The sequence below is a fragment of the Mauremys reevesii genome, unplaced genomic scaffold (assembly GCF_016161935.1).
Source record: "Mauremys reevesii isolate NIE-2019 unplaced genomic scaffold, ASM1616193v1 Contig7, whole genome shotgun sequence".
NCBI classification, from domain to species: Eukaryota; Metazoa; Chordata; order Testudines; family Geoemydidae; genus Mauremys; species Mauremys reevesii.
Genome location: NW_024100884.1, coordinates 158,336 through 179,786, shown reverse-complemented (window position 1 = coordinate 179,786; position 21,451 = coordinate 158,336). Strand labels below are relative to the sequence as shown.

The following is a 21,451-nucleotide window of genomic DNA, read 5'->3' as shown; positions in this document are numbered from 1 at the left end:
TTCTTTCTTGGGCTTGTCTTGCAGTAGGAGGCTTCTGGGTACACATCTGGCTCTGTTGATCTGTTTCCTTATTTCCTCATGTGGGTACTGTAGTCTTGAGAATGCTTGGTGGAGATTTTCTAAGTGTTGGTCTCTGTCTGCGGGGTTAGAGCAGATACGGTTGTACCTCAGTGCTTGGCTGTAGACAATGGATCTTGTGGTGTGCCCGGGATGGAAGCTGGAGGCATGAAGGTAGGCATAGCGGTCGGTAGGTTTTTGGTATAGGGTGGTGTTAATGTGACCACCACTTATTTGCACCGTGGTGTCTAGGAAGTGGACTTCCCGTGTAGATAGGTCCAGGCTGAGGTTGATGGAGGGGTGGAAGCTGTTGAAATCATGGTGGAATTTTTCCAGAGTCTCCTTCCCATGGGTCCAGATGATGAAGATGTCATCAATGTAGCGTAGGTAGAGAAGGGGCGTGAGTGGACAGGAGCTGAGGAAGCGTTGTTCCAGGTCAGCCATAAAAATATTGGCATATTGTGGGGCCATGCGGGTGCCCATAGCGGTGCCACTGATCTGGAGATATATATTGTCATTAAATTTGAAATAGTTGTGTGTGAGGATAAAGGCACAGAGCTCAGCAACCAGTTGTGCTGTGGCATCATCAGGGATACTGTTCCTGACAGCTTGTATTCCATCAGTGTGTGGGATGTTTGTGTAGAGAGGCCCAGCTCAAACCCCTCCACCGCATCATCAGGGATCTACAACCCATCCTGTACAATGATCCCACACTTTCACAGGCCTTGGGTGGCAGGCCAGTCCTCGCCCACAGACAACCTGCCAACCTGAAGCATATTCTCACCAGCAACTGCACACCGCACCATAGTAACTCTAGCTCAGGAACCAACCCATGCAACAAACCTCGATGCCAACTCTGCCCACATATCTACACCAGCAACACCATCACAGGACCTAACCAGATCAGCCACACCATCACCGGTTCATTCACCTGCACGTCCACCAATGTAATATATGCCATCATATGCCAGCAATGCCCCTCTGCTATGTACATCGGCCAAACTGGACAGTCTCTAAGGAAAAGGATAAATGGACACAAATCAGACATTAGGAATGGCAATATACAAAAACCTGTAGGAGAACACTTCAACCTCCCTGGCCACACAATAGCAGATTTTAAGGTGGCCATCCTCCAGCAAAAAAACTTTAGGACCAGACTCCAGAGAGAAACTGCTGAGCTCCAATTCATCTGCAAATTTAACACCATCAGTTTAGGACTAAACAAAGACTGTGAATGGCTTGCCAATTACAGAACCACTTTCTCCTCCCTTGGTTTTCACACCTCAGCTGCTGGAACAGGGCCCCATCCTCCCTGATTGATCTAACCTCGTTATCTCTAGCTTGCTTCTTGTTTGCTTATATATACACACCTGCCCCTGGAAATTTCCACTGCTTGCATCCGAAGAAGTGGGTATTCACCCACGAAAGCTCATGCTGCAAAACATCTGTTAGTCTATAAGGTGCCACAGGATTCTTTGCTGCTATTGCATTGCTAGTTATCTCATTACATTTCACCTCATTATTGATATACAATGCTACTCCCCCACCTTTACCTTTGCATCGGTCTTTCCTAAACAGCACATACCCTTCCATACCTGTACTCCAGTCATGGCTACCGTTCCACCATGTTTCGGTTATTCCTACGATATCCGGTTTCAATTCTCGGACCAGGAGCTCCAGTTCCTCCATTTTGTTACCTAAGCTTCTTGCATTGGTGAACAAACATCCTAATTTTTCCTGTTGGGCTCCTCTCTCTCTTTTCACCCAACTCGGTAGGGACACAGTACTTCCAGTATGACTTGTAGATCTAGTATCCGTCCCCCCCCTCTTCCTTACACCTAACCGTCCCCCTCTGGCTATATCTGTTGTTATCTTGTTGTTTTCACTCCCAATGTATAAATTTGGCGTGGAGAGCACCAGGACCTCTCCCAACCGTCTCCCCCCAGTGTCTTGTTTAAAGCTCTTTTAATCAGATGAGCCAGCCTCCCTCCTAGAAGTCTACTTCCTTCCCTACTTAGGTGGAGCCCATCCCGTGAGAACAGTTGTCTGTCCCCCAAAAGCCTCCCAGTGCCCATACATCCCAAAGCCCTCCTTGTAACACCACTCCCTCAGCCAACTATTAATCGTCACGATCCTGTCACCCCTTTGGCGCCCTTCCCTAGGGACAGGTAGGATCCCACTGAAGATCACCTGAGCCTCAATTTCCTTGAGCGTCTTACCCAACCTAGCATAGTCTCCCTTGATCCTTTCTAGCGAGAATCTAGCAGTGTCATTCGTTCCCACATGAAGGATGACCAAAGGGTTCTTACCTGCTCCTCTTAGGATCCTTTTCAACCTCAGGTCCACATCCCGTATTTTAGCACCCGGTAGACAGCACACCCTTCTGTTCTCCGGATCGGCCCTGGTCACAGGCCTGTCCAACCTTCTCAGTATGGAATCCCCAATCACGTAGACCTGCCTTCGCCTGGGGACAGTGCGGTCCTCTAACCTATCCTCCGTCCCCCCTGGTTGCAAGCTCCTTCCATTCCTATCATCCCTTGTGGTTCCCCTTAAGCCATCCTGCATCCTCCCTGGGCCCAAACTTGGTGCTACTTCCATAGACTCCTCCCCTTTTTCTATGGGACTGGCTGCTCGTCTCTTTTTTCTTGGCCTCCCACTGTCAGTGACCATCTGCTTTACCCCTTCCTCATTCTCCAAACCTTCAAACCTGTTCCTTAGCTCAATTTCCCCCTCACTGGCTCTCCTTTTCCTTGGCCTGCTTCTCACGGTCACATGCTTCCACCGCCCATCTTCCTCATCTGGTGGTCCCCCCTCAGGGGCCTCAGCCCCTGCTCCCCCCTGTGCCCCTGGGCGTTCCCCCTCAGTTACTGCTTGCCATTGCTCCATCAGCTGCTCGAACCCCCTTCTATTCTCTATCAGGGTTTCTACCTGCAGCTCTAGGCCCTGGATCTTTTCCTCCAGCAGCTCTATTAGGCGGCACTTCATGCATACATAGTACTGTTCTGGGTCCCCCGCTAGGACCAGGTACATACCGCAGCTGCTGCATGCTCTCATCCTCAGTGTGTCCTCTGCTGCTTGGCTCATGGCTGCTGGCTGCTGCTGTCTCGGCCTCGCTTGGTGTTCTTACCTGGGGAGCACAGGGGACACGGTGCCGCCCCCTTCCACCTCCCCCTCCAAACTCCCACTCAAAACTCCCCTGTTAGCCGCCTGTATCATAGAATATCAAGGTTGGAAGGGACCTTAGAAGGTCATCTAGTCCAATCCCTTGCTCAAAGCAGGACCAACCCCCAGACAGATTTTTGCCCCAGATCCCTAGGTAGCTCTCTCAAGGATTGAGCTCATAACCCTGGGTTTAACGGGGTAATACTCAAACCACTGAGCTCTCCCTCCCCACAAATGGGGTCATAGAGAGGTTTGCATTAGTTATCATATAATCATAGAATCTCAGGGTTGGAAGGGACCTCAGGAGGTCATCTAGTCCAACCCTCTGCTCAAAGCAGGACCAAACCCAACTAAATCATCCCAGCCAGGGCTTTGTCAAGCCTGACCTTAAACACCTCCAAGGAAGGAGATTCCACCACCTCCCTAGGTAATCCATTCCAGTTCTTCACCACCCTACTAGTGAAAAAGTTTTTCCTAATGTCCAACCTAAACCTCCCCCTCTGCAACTTGAGACCATTACTCCTTGTTCTGTCATCTTCTACCACTGAGAACAGTCTAGATCCATCCTCTTTGGAACCCCCTTTCAGGTAGTTGAAAGCAGCTATCAAATCCCCACTCAATCTTCTCTTTTTCAGGCTAAACAATCTCAGTTCCCTCAGCCTCTCCTCATAAGTCATGTGCTCCAGCCCCCTAATCATTTTTGTTGCCAAATGAAGTTCATCAAAAGAAGTGCATCTGTATGTGAAAGCAGAGTCAGAATGAGCTCTCCTCTGACATCAGGTGGTGAGCTGTGGAAAAGGACTTCAGGGACTGATCTCATTTGCATGGTGCTTGCCCAAATGGTCACTTTGGCTGCTGTGGGATCCCCACTCTCTTTGTTATTAGGGCAGGAGTAATAAAGCATTGTTATCCTGGTAGTGTGAATCAAGGACAGCAGACCTGTACTTGGCATTTTCTGACTGAAATACTCACTCTCAACTATGCAGCACTCGCTAGTCAAAGGACATGGGTTCCAAAGCTCATTGAGTTGAGAGAGGTTGGGACATAAATATTTGTACAGCCTGGCCTATGATGACTCTAAATGTGATTGCCACCCTTTCTCTTATGTAATAATGGAGCTAATTTAGACTTAATTAAAAGTCTAATTATATGCTGTAGAGTAGAAATCACTGATATGTAAGTCTAAACATTATACCTACTTTGGGCTAGGGGTTCTGATGCAAGAAGACTTCCACAAGACTATCCAGTATGCCCTAGCAGTGAGGTTCCTCTACTAACACCTGAAATCATTGAGAACTTGGGGGAGGCTGGGAGGGGATGAAGACATCTTGGTGAATGGCTAGTGAAGAGGAGTGGCTAACAGAGTGGTTGGGGGAGAAGTGTGGCAATTGTTCTTGGGGAGGAGCAAGTGAGGGCCTTAGCAGTGGAGTGTGTAAGGTGCCTCCATACCTTTCCCCACTTCCACCCAGGCTGGGAAGTGAACTCTGCAGATTAATTTCTGAACTCTGGGGCTGCACTGACCAAAGACAGCAACTGTGAGTGGGATGACTTTTGAATTGCTGGACTTAAGAACCTAAAGGAAAAGGACACGGCCCAATCTACTTGAGGATGGGTCTTCTGGCTCATTTGTTTATTAACCTTGTTTGTGGTGTTTCCCCAACATAATGCTGCATTGTTTCCCACCTTCATTAAACATTTTTTGCTACACCCAGACTCTGCTCTGCACTACACTCATCAGACTCTGTGCTTACAAGAGGGGAAGTATTGCACCCAGAAGAGGCACCGGGGGGTGGTATGTAATTGTCCCGGGTCACTGGGTGGGGGCTCAAGCTGGTTTTGCATTGTGTTATTGAAAAGGAACCCCTAGATACTGAACCCAGCCCTTGTTACTGCCAACTCTGACGGGTAGGGGTTACATACATGTAGACAAGCACTAAATTAAGTCACAAATAAAAAACCTTGCAATAGGGGAGTTTGGTTCTGCTGGCAGTGCCTTGTACCCTTCCAGAATGCAGAAATGGGTAGCAGAGAACTGGTACCTCTGAAAGCCAGGAAATACACTCAGCAAAAGAGAAACACAAACACTCCATAGCATTATAGAATAACAGAAGATTAGGGTTGGAAGCGACCTCAGGAGGTCATTTAGTCCAACCCCCTGCTCAAAGCAGGACCAACACCAACTAAATCATCCCAGCCAGGTCTTTGTCAAGCCAGGACTTAAAAACCTCTAAGGATGGAGATTCCACCACCTCCCTAGGTAACCCATTCCAGTGCTTCACCACCCTCCTAGTGAAATAATGTTTCCTAATATCCAACCCACTGCAACTTGAGACCATTGCTCCTTGTTCTGTCATCTGCCACCACTGAGAACAGTCAAGCTCCATCTTCTTTGGAACCAAGGGCGCCATTCACAGGGGGCACAGGGGGCTGGAGCACCCCCCTAAACACTGTCTCCTGCATCTCCCCTCACTAGCCAAGGGTGAGAGGAATGCAGGCAGCTTGTGTCTTTGCTTTACTCCCCTCCCCCGCTCGGAGTGAGGGATGCCCACTCTTCAGGCAGAACAATTAAAGGCTCAGCCCCTGCAAACTCCTGTAAGGATGGGAATAAACATCACCTCCATGAAATTCACTGATCCTACTCAGGGCTGGGAGTTTCTGCAGCACTTTTTTTCAAATTCAAAACAAGCAAGCTCGGGGAGTCAGTGTGCTTATGTCAGAAGAGCAAACCCCCTCCTTGTGACACCAGTAGACAGGGCTGCTCAGGTTGGCGGTGAAGGGGGGGAGAAAGGAGTGGGGGCTGGCTGCTGCACAATGAGGTTAGAAACCCAGCTTTGGATGTCAGTGCTTCACTGCTAGAGCAGCAGAGCTAAAGAATGAGCACCTGGGATCTTCCCCTGCTGGCAACAAACATGAGGTGTCACCCCACAAACATTGCTGAAATTAAACTAAAACTTTCCAATTTTTTCCAGCTCTCTAATTTTGTAGTGAAATAACCACACTAGGCACTGCCATTATTCTGCCGTTTGGTCCCACTTGTCTGTGGGAGTCTTTCCTTTGCCAACAATGGGCTTTGGGTCAGATCATCAAGTCCAGTTCCCTGCACTCATGGCAGGACCAGCACCATCTAGACCATCCTTGACAGGTTTGTCTAAGCTGCTCTTAAAAATCCCCAGTGATGGAGATTCCACAACCTCCCTAGGCAATTTATTCCAGTGCTTAACCACCCTGACAGTTAGGAAGTTTTTCCTAATGTCCAACCTAAACCTTCCTTGCTCCCACTGCTTCTTGTCCTATCATCAGAGATTAAGGAGAATAATTTTTCTCCCTCATCTATTCTTCCATTAATCCCAGTTGTCTGTGAGATTCATTCCTTTAACTACAATGGGCTTTGGGTCAGGTTACCAGGTAGGGCCATATAGACTGTTACACACAATACTGATTCCTTGGTGAATGCCTTGATCTTACCAAATCTCCCCAGGATTGCAATCTTCTCCTTTACATGTGCAGATACAAGCAAATGCTGCCCTTAAGCAGTCTTTGTATAGCCTGTGTCTGCTATGCTGTACGTCTTTCTCTTCCAACTGGTAAGTAATCTTGGCTCATGTTTACTTACTCTTTAATATTTCAGAATCTCACTAATTTGAGTACAATCTGTGAATTTCACTGATATGATGTTTACTCTCAAAGCCTTCCAACTTGATCCTTTGTATTTATCATTTTAGACAAACCCTTCAGTGCACATAAACCAAAACCAATATGAACAATTTGTAAGATTTGCCTGCCAAAATTTATTATAGTCTAGATCAGGGATCTGCAACCCGCGGCTCCGGAGCCGCATGCGGCTCTTCAGCCTCCTTGTTGTGGCTCCCTTCAGCCTTGACAAAAGAAAAAAAAAAGAAAAAAAAGAATAACGGTTATTTATTAATTTAATTTTTATTTATATATTATTTTATTTTTGTTTATTTTGTTGCACAGTTATCTTGGAGTTCAAGGTGATACTTTAACATCGAATTTTTAAAAAGTTTTTATAATTTGTCAATTAAAATATGCGTCACATCCACGTCTATAGCCCTCGCCTTTACCTGCAGGCGGCTTCTTGAGTGTGCGACCCCCGCAGTAAGCTAACCATGAATACATCCCAAAAAAGAAAAATCTCAGAAGAAAATAGAGAGTTTAATTCTGCATGGACAGATTCCTTTGCCTTCACTGCCAACGACGCTGGCTTACCTGTGTGCTTGATATGTGGCAAGAAATTAGCAAACAACAAAAAATGTAACGTTGAAAGACATTTTCAAAACAAGCACTCAGCATTTTCTGAAAAGTACCCAACTGAAGATGGGCGAAAGAGAGCGATTTTGGAACTACTACGGAAAGTTGAGCAGAGCAAACATACTTTCAAGAAGTGGATCAACTCTTCAAACTCAACTACAGCTGCTAGTTTTGTGGCAGCTCATGAGATCGTAAGGAGGGGGAAGCCGTTCACAGACGGAGAATACATGAAAGAATCGTTCATAAAAATATCAGAGCATCTATTCTCCGAATTCAAAAACAAACAGGAAATTATTCAGAAAATTAAAGAAATGCCTCTCTCTGAAAAGACCGTCAAGGACAGGACCATTAAAATGGCAACAAACATCACCAGTAAGCAAACTGATGACATCAATTCAGCTCAAGCATATTCAATTGCCTGTGATGAGTCAAGTGATGTAAACGATATTGAGCAGACAGCACTGTTATGCAGATATGTGAACTCTGATAGGCCGCAGGAAGAACTGATTGAACTCATACCGCTAAAGGGCCAAACGCGGGGACAGGACATTTGTGAGGCTGTTTTGAGTTGTCTAAAAGCCAAAGGAATAAACACCACTCACCTGGTGTCAGTGTCTACTGATGGTGCACCCAATATGAGAGGAGCACAGAAGGGCTTTGTGAATTTACTTCAAAAGTCGCTGGATCAAGAGCTGATGACGTTTCACTGCATCTTGCACCAAGAAGCACTGTGCGCTCAAACATTCCCCCCTGAATGTGTGGAAGTGATGAACCTCGTTATTAAGATAGTGAACAAAATAATTGCAAACGGGTTAAACCACCGACAGTTTTGTTCATGGTTAGATGAAGTCGAGATCACATATTTGGATCTTCTGCTGCACAACAGAGTTCGGTGGCTGTCAAGGGGAGACATGCTGAAACGCTTCGCTGCTTGTCTGGAACATGTGAAAACCTTCTTGGAAAGCAAAGGCCTCAGCTATCCTGAACTGGGAGACCTCGATTGGCTGGAAAAGTTTTATTTCACGGTGGATATGACAAGTCACTTAAACACGCTGAATAAAAATCTCCAGGGAAAGGGAAGCACGGCCCTGCATTTGCTGGAGGATGTTCTGGCGTTTGAGCGCAAGATGACAGTGTTTGCCAGATATGTACAGAGAGGTACGCTCTCTCACTTCCCCTCCCTGAGAGAGTTCAAAGAAGAGAACAATCACATAAATTGTGATTATTTACACCGTGCAATTATGGCAATGCAAGCTGCATTTGGAGAAAGATTCAGCGAGTTCAGAAAGGAAAAAAAACTCTCTGTCCTTCCCTGTCACACCGCTGGACATCGACCCATCCCTGCTGAACATATCCGCATTCACAGGGATAAGTCAGCCCGATCTTGAAATTGAACTGGCCGACATAGCGGATAAAGACTTATGGGTGTCCAAGTTCAAAAGCCTGACAGCGGATCTCGAAGAAGTCGCCCGTCAGAAGGCCACTCTCGTTAAAGAGCACAAATGGAATGATATTGAAAACCTCCCCAAACCCGACAAACTTGTTTTTGAAACATGGAGTGCCATTCCCAACACGTATATGAACATGAAAAAGTATGCATTTGGAGTCCTGTCCATCTTTGGCTCAACATACTTATGCGAGCAAGTTTTCTTGAGCATGAACTTCATAAAGTCCAAATATCGCTCCCGCCTCACAAATGAGAGCCTACAGTCCTGTGTGAAGATCAAAGAACATCTTACAGCCCCGACATAGGGAAGATCAGCATCGAGCTTCAGAAACAGAAGTCACATTAAACAGGTGAGAACACTAGCATTTAATAGGCTATTATTATTCAGAAAAAAACATTTATTTCAGACCCGGAGCTGATGTAGTTTTTTATTGTATGTTCAGGTGCTTCGGTTGATTGCTGGCCAAGAAAGAAACCCGAAGAGGATGAGAGCACACTGAAATGGACTTGTCAAAAAACATTCCTAATTTTATGTTTACTTTTTTAAAACTGCTAAGCTGCAACTATATGTTTTTTTATATTAAAGTGGGCTACGTTTTATTTTAATTTTACACAAATACGGGAAGGACTCAAAAAGGCCTGCATAGTTCAGTGTTTAATTTATTTCAAAGTAGGCCTACACATGCACACTGCACTTCTGTTTGTTGTATTCTGTTGTTGTAACAGGTAAAATTAAAAAAAGATTAAAACTTTTAAAAGTTTATAAGCAGTGTTATGTTTTGCGGCTCCAGACTATTTTTCTTTAGTGGAAGAGGGGGCAAAATGGCTCTTTTGATAATAAAGGTTGCCGACCCCTGGTCTAGATCCATGCTGCTAACATCCATCATTTAGTTATATAGTGACTTTTTAAGATTTTTTTTTTAAGTTTGGTACCTCAGCTACTCGAGCCATCATTAATTTCATCCCCTCCTTTCATTTGTTAATTAATGCACATATTTTCTCTCTAGAGTCTAATGCTACTTTCCCCCTTGACAAACATGTAAATGTTCATCTTAAACCCTGTAGCTCAGCATCAGCTCATTTATGTTAAAGGTGAAAGACCAAATTACAACACAATCTGAAAATGTATTTCATGATAAAAATAGAAAGATCTCCAAAAATATCATGTCCAAGAATAATCTAGAGATCATGCAGTCATTGTGCTGGCCCTGTATGTGATGGAAATCACTTCAAGCCAGGGGGTACTGCACCTCCAGTACCCCTAGTTCCAGCACTTAAAACTTATTTTTAAAGGCTACGTATCTGACTGAAAATAGTTCTTAGGCCAAGAATCCTGTGCAGTGTTTGAAACCCAAACATTGGAATGTAGCAAGGTGGACCCCCACTCCTGCCCTGAAGGGTTAAAAACAGCCCTGGGAGGGGGCTGTGGCTGGAGAAAGCAGCTTTTAGGCTGGGCTGATTGGGGGAAGTGGCTGCAGCTGGGGCCATGCCACAAACAGACTCAGCTGGCCCTATAAAGGCAGAGAATCTAGGGGCAGACAGTCTCCTGCTGTCTGTAGAGGGAGAAGGGCCTGGCTGCAGGGAGCTAAAGACAGGGTACCTGAGTGAAGCAGGGCTGGGGACAGGCTGAGGAGCTGGGGAGCTCTAGCCTGGAAAACCCCAGGCTGCAGCCTAGCAGAAGGCCAAGGGATACTAGGGGTTGCAGAGGGCAGCCCAGGGGTAGGCCAAGGCAGCAGGTCCAAACCCTCCTTGCCAGTGATGAGTGGCTGATACTACAGTCTGCTCCAGGGGATGGGGCTAGATGATGACTGGCAGTAGCCATACGGTGAGATAGGGTGGGGGTTTCCCAGGGAGGGGAGACCCTGAGAGAAAGGGGTTACTGCTTGCGGCAGCACCCCAGCTAACAGGGCACCAGGGTCCAGGGAGGGACATGGGGGCCAGAGGACAGGCAGATCATTGGCCTGCAGAGGGCACTCCGGAGCTGGAATTGAGCTAATTCCCAGGAGTCACCAGCAGGAGGTGCCGCAGGGGTGAGTCTGCAGTCTACATGGAGCATTAGGACATTGAAAGTGAAATGAATTAAAGCTGTAGAACTGATTTTTTTTTCATTGTCTACACTTAGATAAGTGGAAAAAGTAAAGCCTAGCCAGGCTGCAAGAGCCGTGCTGCAGAATAGAAAACCTGGAATCGCTCCTTGCTATGAGAAAACAAGCATGAGCTGCCACCACCAGAGATATTGCTTAAATTACACTTAAAATTTCTCAATTTTTTCCAACTCTCTAATTTGTAGTGAAACGGCCACACTGGGCACTGCCATTATTCTACCATTTGGTCCCACTTGTCTGTGGGAGTCATTCCTTTGCCAACAATGGGCTTTAGGTGACTTGGGTCAGGTCCATCAGCTGTGACACAGAAACACCAGTTCCCCTGGGAATGTCTGGATTTTACCAAATCTCCCCAAAGTGGGGTTGCACTTTTCTATTCTAGGACCTTTTCCCCAGATATCTTTTGAGGAGCTGCTACCCTCAAGTAGCCATTATGCAGCTTTCTGCTGTATCTTCTCTTCCAGCTGGTAAATATTCATATTTCCTGTTGGATTTGCTGTTTAACATCTGTGAGGGTGGCAGTCTCACAAACTTGAGTGCAATCAGTGAATTTCATGGAGGTGATGTTTACTCTCTCAGATCCTTACAGCAACACATCAGAAACCTCCTGCTAACTTAACCCTTTGTATTTATTATAACTATTTGTATAAACCCTTCAGTGAACATAAACCTACGCCAATCTGAACAATTTGGATGATTTGGCTGCCAAAATTTGTTACAGATCAATATGTTACTAACATCCATCATTTAATTATACTCTAGAAAGTGATTCTTTTTAAAGGTATAGACTGTAGTGTTAATAAAAATGTTTAAATATATTGGGCTACTTTTGAAGTGATTGTGGATTATTGATGCAGTAAAAAATAGCCCTGGGAATCATGGTTAAAGCCGCCCCACCCCCACCAAAATCTGAAATGGTGCCCCTGTTTGGAACCCCCCTTCAGATAGTTGAAGGCTGCTATCAAATCCCCCCTCACTCTTCTCTTTTGAAAACTAAACAATCCCAGTTCCCTCAGCCTCTCCTCATAAATCATGTGCCCCAACCCCCTGATCATATTTGCTGCCCTCCGCTGGACTCTCTCCAATTTCTCCATAACCCTTCTGTAGTGGGGGGCCCAAAACTGGATGCAGTACTCCAGATGTGGCCTCCCCAATGCCAAATAGAGAGGAATAATCACATCCCTCTCTCTGCAGGCAATGCTCCTACTAATGAAGCCCAATATGCCATTAGCATGCTTGGCAACACGGGTACACTGTTGACTCATATCCAGCTTCTCATCTGCTGTAATCCCAAGGTCCTTTTCTGCAGAACTACTGCTTAGCCAGTTGGTCTCCAGACTGTAGCAGTGCTTGGGATTCTTTTATCCTAAGTGCAGGACTCTGCACTTTTCCTTGTTGAACCTCATTAGATTTCTTTTGGCACAATCCTCCAATTTGTTTAAGTCACTCTGGACCCTATCCCTACCCTCCAGCATATCTACCTCTCCTCCCAGCTTAGTGTCATCTGCAAACTTGCTGAGAGTGCAATCCATCCCATCATCCAGATGATCATCCACTGAGGCAAGCTGGGGATAGAGGGTTGGGGGTTCCCCTGAGAGGCGAGACCAAGAGCGTGGGGGTAATGCTGGGGCAGAACCCCAAGGTAAAGGGTCTGGGAGGGACATGGGACCAGCGGCAGGTGAAACACTGGCCTGCAGAAGGCGCTCCAAAGCTGTAATTGAGCTAATTCCCTGGACAACCAGCAGGAGGCGCCGCACCGGTGAGTCCTCACTTTGCTACTTTGCCTTTTTCCAGTTGTCCCGGACCTTCCCCAGTTGCCATGAGTTTTCAAAGATAATGGCCAATGGCTCTGCAATCACATCAGCCAACTCCCTCATCACCCTCGGATGCATTAGATCCAGCCCCATGGCCTTGTGCATGTCCAGCTTTTCTGAATAGCCCTTAACCTGTTCTTTCACCACTGAGGGCTGCTCACCTCCTCCCCATACTGTGTTGCCCAGAACAGCAGTCTGAAGGAAATGCTGGGTTAAAGTCACGCCTCTCACACCAGATCACACTTGGATTTTTTTTAGTATTGACAAGATGCACTGAAATAGAATTATCTTAATCTGAAGCAAGAGTCTTGTACCTAAACCAGGTGTGAATTCAAACTGATTTCATTATTGCGGTGTCAGTGTGTATGCAGAGAGGCCCTCAGGGAGTTGGGAAATTTCACACAGACTAGCCTAGACTGGGAAACAACCTCCCAGGAGAGACAGAGAAGGAACAGGTGTCTAGACCCTTCCCTGTGGGATTCTTGACCAGAAGAGCACAGGCTATGAAGTCCTATCCCAGCAGGGGTGTGACTCACAAGGCTTTGGTCCGACAGATTCATGGGAAATGCTCAAGAGCCGCAATCAAGAACTGAGGTTAAAGGGCCTATGGTGGCAATTATATGTACCATACCCATCCCATCCCCTGTGCTTCTGTGGCTGTTCCTTTTAAACAGTCCACCAATTCCAGCTAGTCAGGGTCTGGCAGGTGTAGGGTCTGAGGCCTTTTCCTGCAGCAACATTAGGAGAGCAGCAGCCATGAGCCAAGAAGCAGAAAGTCCCATCCTCACATTCCATCTAAATTACATTAACACAATGTAATATCAAGCTGTTAAGAAGGAGATCCTGTCCTAATAGTACCCACCATCACCAGATAAGCAAGAGCAGCAAAGAATCCTGTGGCATCTTATAGACTAACAGACGTTTTGGAGCATGAGCTTTCGTGCGCTACAGCCCACTTCATCGGATGCATGTAGTGGAAAATACAGTAGGCAGATATATATACACAGAGAACATGAAACAATGGGTGTTACCATACACACTATAAGGAGAAGCAGCAAAGAATCCTGTGGCACCAAGCAAGAAAACTTGGCCTGATGGCCTTCTGTCTGGCAAGGAATTACTTATCAACAGTTGTGGGTGTGAAACCTCTACTGTGATATTGTTTTGCCTTTATTGTCCCCACTTCTCCATTGTTTATCTGTCTGGTTTCTGTCTGTTTCTTTGATTTTTCTGTCTGTTGCATAACTAATTTTGCAAGATTTAAATCAACTAAGGTGCTGGGGTATGATTGGTTAAAGAATTGTTTCACAGTATGTTAAGATTGGTCAAATAATTAGTTTGTAATACTTTAGTAAAATGATTGGTTAAGGTACAGCTAAGGACTGAAGTTTCACTATGTAACCTGGGGTCCAAGAAGACCAGCAGAAGAAACAGAAGAAGAAGAAGAAAAGAAGACCTGGAAGAAGAAGAAAGAACTTGCCTGTAAGACACACCCCAGGTTAGGGCTGCTACAAATCCTCTGCATGACTGTGATGGGCAGCAGCCAGAATGCAGACAAGACTGACCTTGCCTGGCCAACAGAGAAAGTCCGCCTGCCTGATCAGGATTGGTGAGCATAGCATTGTATGCTGCTCCGTAATTGTTAATAAATAGAGGGTGAGGACATTACTGTGTAAGCCTCTTTCACTAGTGAAAGAGCCCGCAAACCCACAGAAGAGTACTCCCTGAGCCCTAGGAATTGGGTAAGGGTGGGGTGTCCTACAGTGTGCAGGTAACACGGGTGAACAAAGGAAAAAGTTTATGAACCCCTGCAGTATGCTTAGTAGGGGAATTTCCAAGAATGGGGGGCAATTCCACTCCCAATATAAAGAAAAAAGGTACCAAAATCTTCAGTTAGTTCATCCAGACCCAGAGGGCAACAGCCACACCAGAGGGGAAGTGAAGATTTCTGCCCTAAGTGCTAATACTCACAGGCCTGCTTTTACTGATTGCAGCGAGAAGATAACCACAAAGAGACAGATACCAGCCTATTTGAAGAACTGGGAGCTTGCTGCTGGTTCAGCTCATGGCGGTGTGGTGACATTAATACCAAATCAGCAGTGTATGTTTTAAATGCAGGATTTGTGGCCTGTGAACCATTTGGCACTAAAGAAATCTGTATATTTGATGCTAATTTTGTTGGTGCTGTTTGTAAAGTATTTGCTGTATAGTTGTAATAATAAGATTGTGTCTAGATTTGTGAAGAGTCCCAGTTAACCCTCAGATTGTCCCCTTTATGAACTTAACGATTGTTTCAGTTTGGGGCAGCTTTACTCCATTGTGGTGTCTTTATTCCAAACTGGAGCAACTCAGGGTGTGAGCATGCATTACTGTCAAAATGTGCATATTAATATCATGTGTTGTTATCCACAGGTGGGAGTTCTGCTGTCAGACCAGACTGAACCTGCTGCAGTAACATGGAATTATAGCGGGTGCTTGTGTAACCAAAGTTTGGTGGATTACGTGTACATTACACAAGGGAATGACCTTTTTGTGGTTATGAAATGAACTCTGTGTAATACCCAGTTGTGGCAGCTCAGGTTACGCACATTCAACCGTTACTGTGCTGCGGATGGAGTGAGTGGCTGGAAGGGTTTTAAATAAAAGTTGATCAGAGTCACTCACTATGATTGTTTGCCTTACAGTAGTGACTGGGGCCCAGGTGTGTTGGGCGCTGTACACATGGGCAGTGGGTGAACCCCACCTCTTCTTCCGGAGGCCCCACGGCAGCCAAGCCCCCCACACCATAGGAGCAGGCCTCCAGGCCCCTATGTGAGTGGTATGCAGACCCAGACTCCCTGGTCCCGAAGTATGGGAAGGACAGACAGCCACAGCCTCCCTGACCCCGGAGCAGGGGGAAGGTGGGTGGTGCACTGCCCCGCGGCCCCAGCCTCACGAGACTGGAGGGAGCTGTGCTGAAGTGGTGGAGGGCTGGGGACAGAGTGTGGGTGGGGCCATGTCTGGCATTGCCTTCCTGTCTCTTATACCCGCTGCCCATGGCTGTACACACATTGTAGGAGACAGTCTGTGCCCTGCAGACTGTAGTCTAAACGGGCAACACAGTCAAAGGATGAGAGAGGAAACAGACTTGCCGAAGTTCAAGCACAGCTCAGTCAGAAAGGCAAGACTAGAACCCCCGTCCCTTGACACTCAGTCCACTGCACTATCCACCAGACAGCCCTACCTCTCGTTTATTACTGTTCTAGCAATCATGGGGAGCCACTACATAATCCTGCAGTTTCCTGAGCAGGAACAAGGGACTGGTTCTCCCTTTTACGAACACAGACGACACCTCTCACCACACACTGCACAGCAGGGACAAAGGGTTGAATCAGAAGAGCCATTTGAAGGAGCTGAGTGCTGCTAAACTGATGGGCAGGGAGGCCAAACTCTTCCACTCCTTTCACTTACAAAGCTAATTAGAAACATATTTGTGACCCCTTTGGGGTTTAGAGAGCACGGCCCCTTCGAATCTGTGCTGGGGCAGAGGAAGTGCTGGGTGTTCCAGGGGAAGAGAGTGGAGAGAGGGAGGGACAGGGTGTGTGTGTCTCTAGATCTGGACAAAAGGGCTACAGCGAGAGGCCCTCACACAATGACAGTAGCCGAACACTTGCCAAAAGCCCAGGAAGGACAGAGCAGCCGACTGGGGATGTCACAGGACGGGAGCCAGGAGGAGCACTGTGCCAGGTAGGACTCCCCTGAGCAGGACAAACCAGAGCAGGTCCCAGTATCCCTGTCATCCAGGGCTGTATGGGGCTGTGAGTACTGGGGCTTGTGAGTCTGTACTAGGAATAAGGAAGGGGGCTGTTAGCTAGTTAAGTGGTTGCCACTCTGTGGGGTTTACAGAGAGAAGCAGAAGAGGGCACCGTAGGGGTTTGCCGGGGAAAGTTCACTGGCGCCGAAGACAAGCAGAAGCACCAAAGTCTCACAGCTGAACTGGAACGCTGCCCATGATCCCTGACCTGTGAGTGCAGACACAGTGCCTGGCATCTACGCTTCAATGTTGTGGTACCACTGGGCAGGTGGGGCCTTATACTGGATCTAAGCGTGTTTTATCCCTCCCCCTATTTTCTCCCTGTTGTTTTTCTACCCTCATCCCTCTGTAAATACATATTTTCCCATCCTATCATTGCTCTACTATTCTGATGGGTGTGTGTTGACACTGGAGGTTTTGGAACAGGCAGGGACACCCCTTGCCTATCAATAGTGTGTGTGGGGGGGAGGAAGGGGACGGGGATCAGGGTGATGGCAGCTGGCTTCAGCAATATTACTGAGCAAGCTCAGTCCTTGTCAGCATGCTCAGTATAAGCCAGGCAGCAAATCTGGGGGAGCACCACCACCACCTGTGCCCTGGGGAAGGGAGTTACCCTGCTATACTCCAGTTCACACTGATCTTGGCTGGAGCCACTCTGCAGAGCAGACTCCATCTTGGCCACGAGGGTTCTACAACATACTTGCCAATGCAGAATTACGGTTGCCCAGCAGGACCTGGTGCCTTTCCAAAATGCAGAGAGCGGCTAAACTTAAACTCCTGAAACCCAAGAGATACAAAGTAATGGCACACACCACCCCAGCCCTGCAACCTTAACTCTGCCTCCTGGGGCTGGCAATAAGCTCTGGGAACGGTTCAGTGAGGGTGGTGCCACAACACCCAGGCATGACGGAGACTGTGTTTGGAGTCGCTGTAGTGACTGGTGGAGGGATTAATTTGAGCAGGCTGGCAGAACTGTCACTGCAATATGAGGAGAGGTGCATGTACCTTGAAGGATCACGTATATGTCTCATTTCACTGCTGTGGTTTGTACACTGTGCCAGTAGAATTGCACAGAGGTGTCTTCTTGCCATGGGGATTGTCAGCAGCCTGGTTTTGCTGCATCTGACCTAAACCTCGTGTCCTGGTTATAGACCTAGCTACACATGTGCTGTTGCTGGTCTCTCTGGCAGCATCTGCCTGCCTTTACCTGTCCTGGGGAGCGGGGAGGGGGGAAATTCCTCAATTCTCCCATTCTTATACCAGGCTACAGGACTCTGTGTATCAACCACTGTTACCCTGTGGGTGCCAGACACAAGCTGACATCAATCACAACTGGTGACATCAGCATGGGGAGGATCAGCCATTGTCTGGCCCCAGGTGTGCACAAAAAAGTTGTAATAATCACAACATGCCAACATCACCTGACTTTTTATTGGTGTTTGTGTATCTCATTAATCCTTGCTCTAATGAACTCAATCTTAGCCCATTAACTCTGTCCCAGACTCCAATGTGTCCCAGAAAATTTCAAGACAATCTGAATATGTTTCTGGATTTGAGAGCCCTTAGAAAAAACAGCTGTTAAACAGTGAGCTAGAATATACCTTAACCAGGGCACTGCTACTGCCCCACTATAATGAGACACTTCCGGTGGCATTTCACAATGACCCCTCTGACTCCACTTATTACCCCGCTGAAGATGTCAAAGTATCAGAACAAGTTACTGACCTGCCACCTGTAGTTCCAATAAAGCGTCTTGGTAAGAGGCACGGGACTGAAAATAACATGTGTACTGTCCATCATCGGAGGGTCGGATATCATGTATTCTCAGGGAAACTCTCCCATTGGTGATGTCGTCTTTCAAGAGCTCAGTTCTGCCTCGATATTCCAGCATGTGCTCTCCGTACTGATCCTTCCCATCACGGTACAGGTGCACCACTGCAGAGTCCTGGGATCGTAACCATTTCACCTCCATGTTCTCAGCGCTCATCCTGGGGGAGAGGTGGCAGGGCAGGATGGCCTCCCCACCTAGGGATGCAGTAACTGGACGGTCAGATCCAGTCACTGTGAACTGTGCTGTGAAATGAGTCAGGGGAAAAAGAAAAAATTAAATTAGAGAGGAACCAAGACAGACAGGAATGTAAGTGCAACAGGATGTGTATTGCCAACGTTGAAGTGTTCAAAAAGAAAATCAAGAGACAACCTCCCCCGCCCCTGCCCAAATTATGAGATTGGTTTAAGAATAAAAGAGATTTTTAAAAAATCATAAAATTGGTCTCTGCCTTCTGATTTCTGAACCTTTAAAGATGACTTGGGTCACATTTCCAAGTATTTATCTGCACCAAGATGGACCGAAACGTACTTTACAACAGGGGTAGGCAACCTATGGCACGGGTGCCTAAGGCAGCACGCGAGCTGATTTTCAATGGCACTCACACTGCCCAGATCCTGGCCATGGCTCCAGGGAGCTCTGCATTTTAATTTAATTTTAAATGAAGCTTCTTAAACATTTTAAAACTCTTATTTACTTTACATACAACAATAGACTTATAGACAGAGACCTTCTAAAAACATTAAAATGTATTACTGGCACGCAAAACCTTAAATTAGAGTGAATAAATGAAGACTTGGCACACCACTTCTGAAAGGTTGCTGACCCCTGCTTTAAACCAAAATGAAAGCTGAGAGTCTCAGCTTATTACAGGCCTCCGGGAGCTGTGGCTTTAAGAAACCCATAAAATAGCATGAGACTTGTGATAAAGTCCTGTGAGCCGATAACACTGAGAAGATGTCTACACTTCAAGCTGGAGCTGTAATTTCCAGTGTGGGGAGACATGCACCCACTAGTTTTGATTGAGGTAGCATGAGAAAGTGTAGCCGTGGTGGTGTGAGCAGGGGGAGGGGGGGTGGGCTAGCTCCCCAGGTATGATGCTGCCCAGGACGCTAGATACATATTCAGGGAGGTTTCTCATGCTACTGTGTCTACTCTGCCGACAGCTTGATCAGAGCTAGTGCAAGTATGTCTACCCCATCTGGACACAGCAAGGAACAACATCTTACATATTAAAGGCTTCAACAGTGCTAACTAATGGCTTCATCGTGAGGGAAGGGAAGGGAGATCTGGAATGCTGGAGGAGGAAGGGGGGCTACACGTTGTGAGGGATGGTGGGGCAGAGGATGGAGAAGGAGTCAGACTCAGCAGTTTTCTCTCACTCTTACAGTCACTGTAAGCACCAGGGAACTGTTGAGATGCTGGGACGTGGACTGTCTCTCAGATTTCTTGCCCTGTTAGCAACTACACTCTGTAAACCCTTCAAAGCACAATCCCATTATCCCCCATTGCACCATAACAAAATGTACAGGCAGGGCGAGGAGTGCTGTGGAACAACATAGCAACCGTGTGGCCTAGTGGAGAGACCACTGGACTGGGACTATTCCTGGCTCTGCCACTGGCCTGCTGAGTGATCTTGGGCCAGTCTCTTCACGGCTCTGTGCCTCAGTTTCCCCATCTGTAAAATGGGTATAATGAATAAAGTTCCTTGAATGCTACTGATGACGAGCAATATATAAAAGCTAGGGCTTTGTGTTATTATCTAGTTGATACATGTATCATGTATCAACTGCAAATCTAAGTGAGGACTACAACTGCCTAAATGACCATTAACATCTACTACAAGGAGTCCTCTTTCTGTTCAAGAAACTAGGAAAGACTCTGACAAAAATCTTTGCTAATGAAGAGTTAAGGTTCAAAGCCAACCTTAACTCTGCCCTCTCTGAGAGATGATCAAATACACCCACTACACACAGACCCACACTCTGCCTGCGCAGATAAGGCACATCACTCAGGGATCAGGGCATAAGACAACTGTAGCACAGAGTCAAACGCCTTCTCCTTGCTAAGGGAAAACTTGTTTTTAGGGGAGCTGCTCTGAACAGGAGCTACCTACCCTGTTCTACACTGAGGTACTGCCCAGAAACAGCCCCCACACTTGTCACGTTTTACAAGCCCTTCATCCCCTTTAACAGCTCCTTCACCCTCACTCTGCGTCAATGAAGGTTTTTGTCAGTGAATGTGCCAGGTGGTAGGACAAGATGAGGGGGGGGGGATGGAGGGAGGGGGACACTCTCACACTAGCAGGAAGGGGCAGAGAGGAGGCTGGTGCTAGATTAAAGCAAGGACCATAAGGGAAGTGGAGACACCAAAGCCAGAGGAGAAATCCAGGCCCCACTGAAGTCAATGGGAGTTTTCACCCAAGGGTTTTGCTGGCAGGAGTCCACCAGACAGCATTAGAGGGAGGGATATTCTGGGTGTGCCCTGAGCTATGTGGGTATTCAGTAGGGGTGACATGTTCACTTCTCTCTGTATGTGTGAGGAGCTGCAGGGCAGCAGAGTTCTGCGTGAGAACAGGCAGCAAACTCAGCGAGAAGGCCAGAGCGCCTACCTGACGCCAGCCTGAGAACCTGTAGAGTAAGGCAGAGAGTGACGTAGCCGGGCAGAGCGGAGCTCACTGTGGAGCCAGGGGAGAATGAGGGAACCTTCCCCGTCATCATAGCTGGGTCTGGGAACAGAACAAACAAACAAAATCAGACGTGCAGTGACTGGCACAAGGGTCAGCCCACCCTGGTCTGCAATGCCTGGAGTTGCAATGCTCCCCGTAGCTCTAGTTTGCACTAGCTCCAAGCAGGGTCAAACATCATTGAGGTTAAAATGCCAGCAGTAGCTGGCAGCCTGTCTGCACTATCGATTGCTTCCTGGAGCTGCACCTGTGCTAAAGTTAATGTTTTTTCTTCGAGTGCTTGCTCATAT

At 47.1% G+C, this 21,451-nt stretch overlaps 1 protein-coding gene across 1 annotated transcript in view; it reads right to left on the bottom strand.

Annotated features, from left to right (window-relative positions):
• LOC120394600 (butyrophilin subfamily 1 member A1-like) overlaps positions 1-21,210 on the bottom strand; it is a 79,394-nt gene extending 58,184 nt beyond the window's left edge. The window contains exons 1-2 of the mRNA XM_039518827.1: positions 21,087-21,210; positions 18,373-18,720 (exon numbers count right to left, since the gene is read on the bottom strand). Coding sequence (XP_039374761.1) covers positions 18,373-18,720; positions 21,087-21,195 — 457 coding nt within the window. The 5' untranslated portion in view covers positions 21,196-21,210. The remainder of the gene's footprint in view (positions 1-18,372; positions 18,721-21,086) is intronic.
• Between the last annotated feature and the right edge of the window lie 241 nt (positions 21,211-21,451).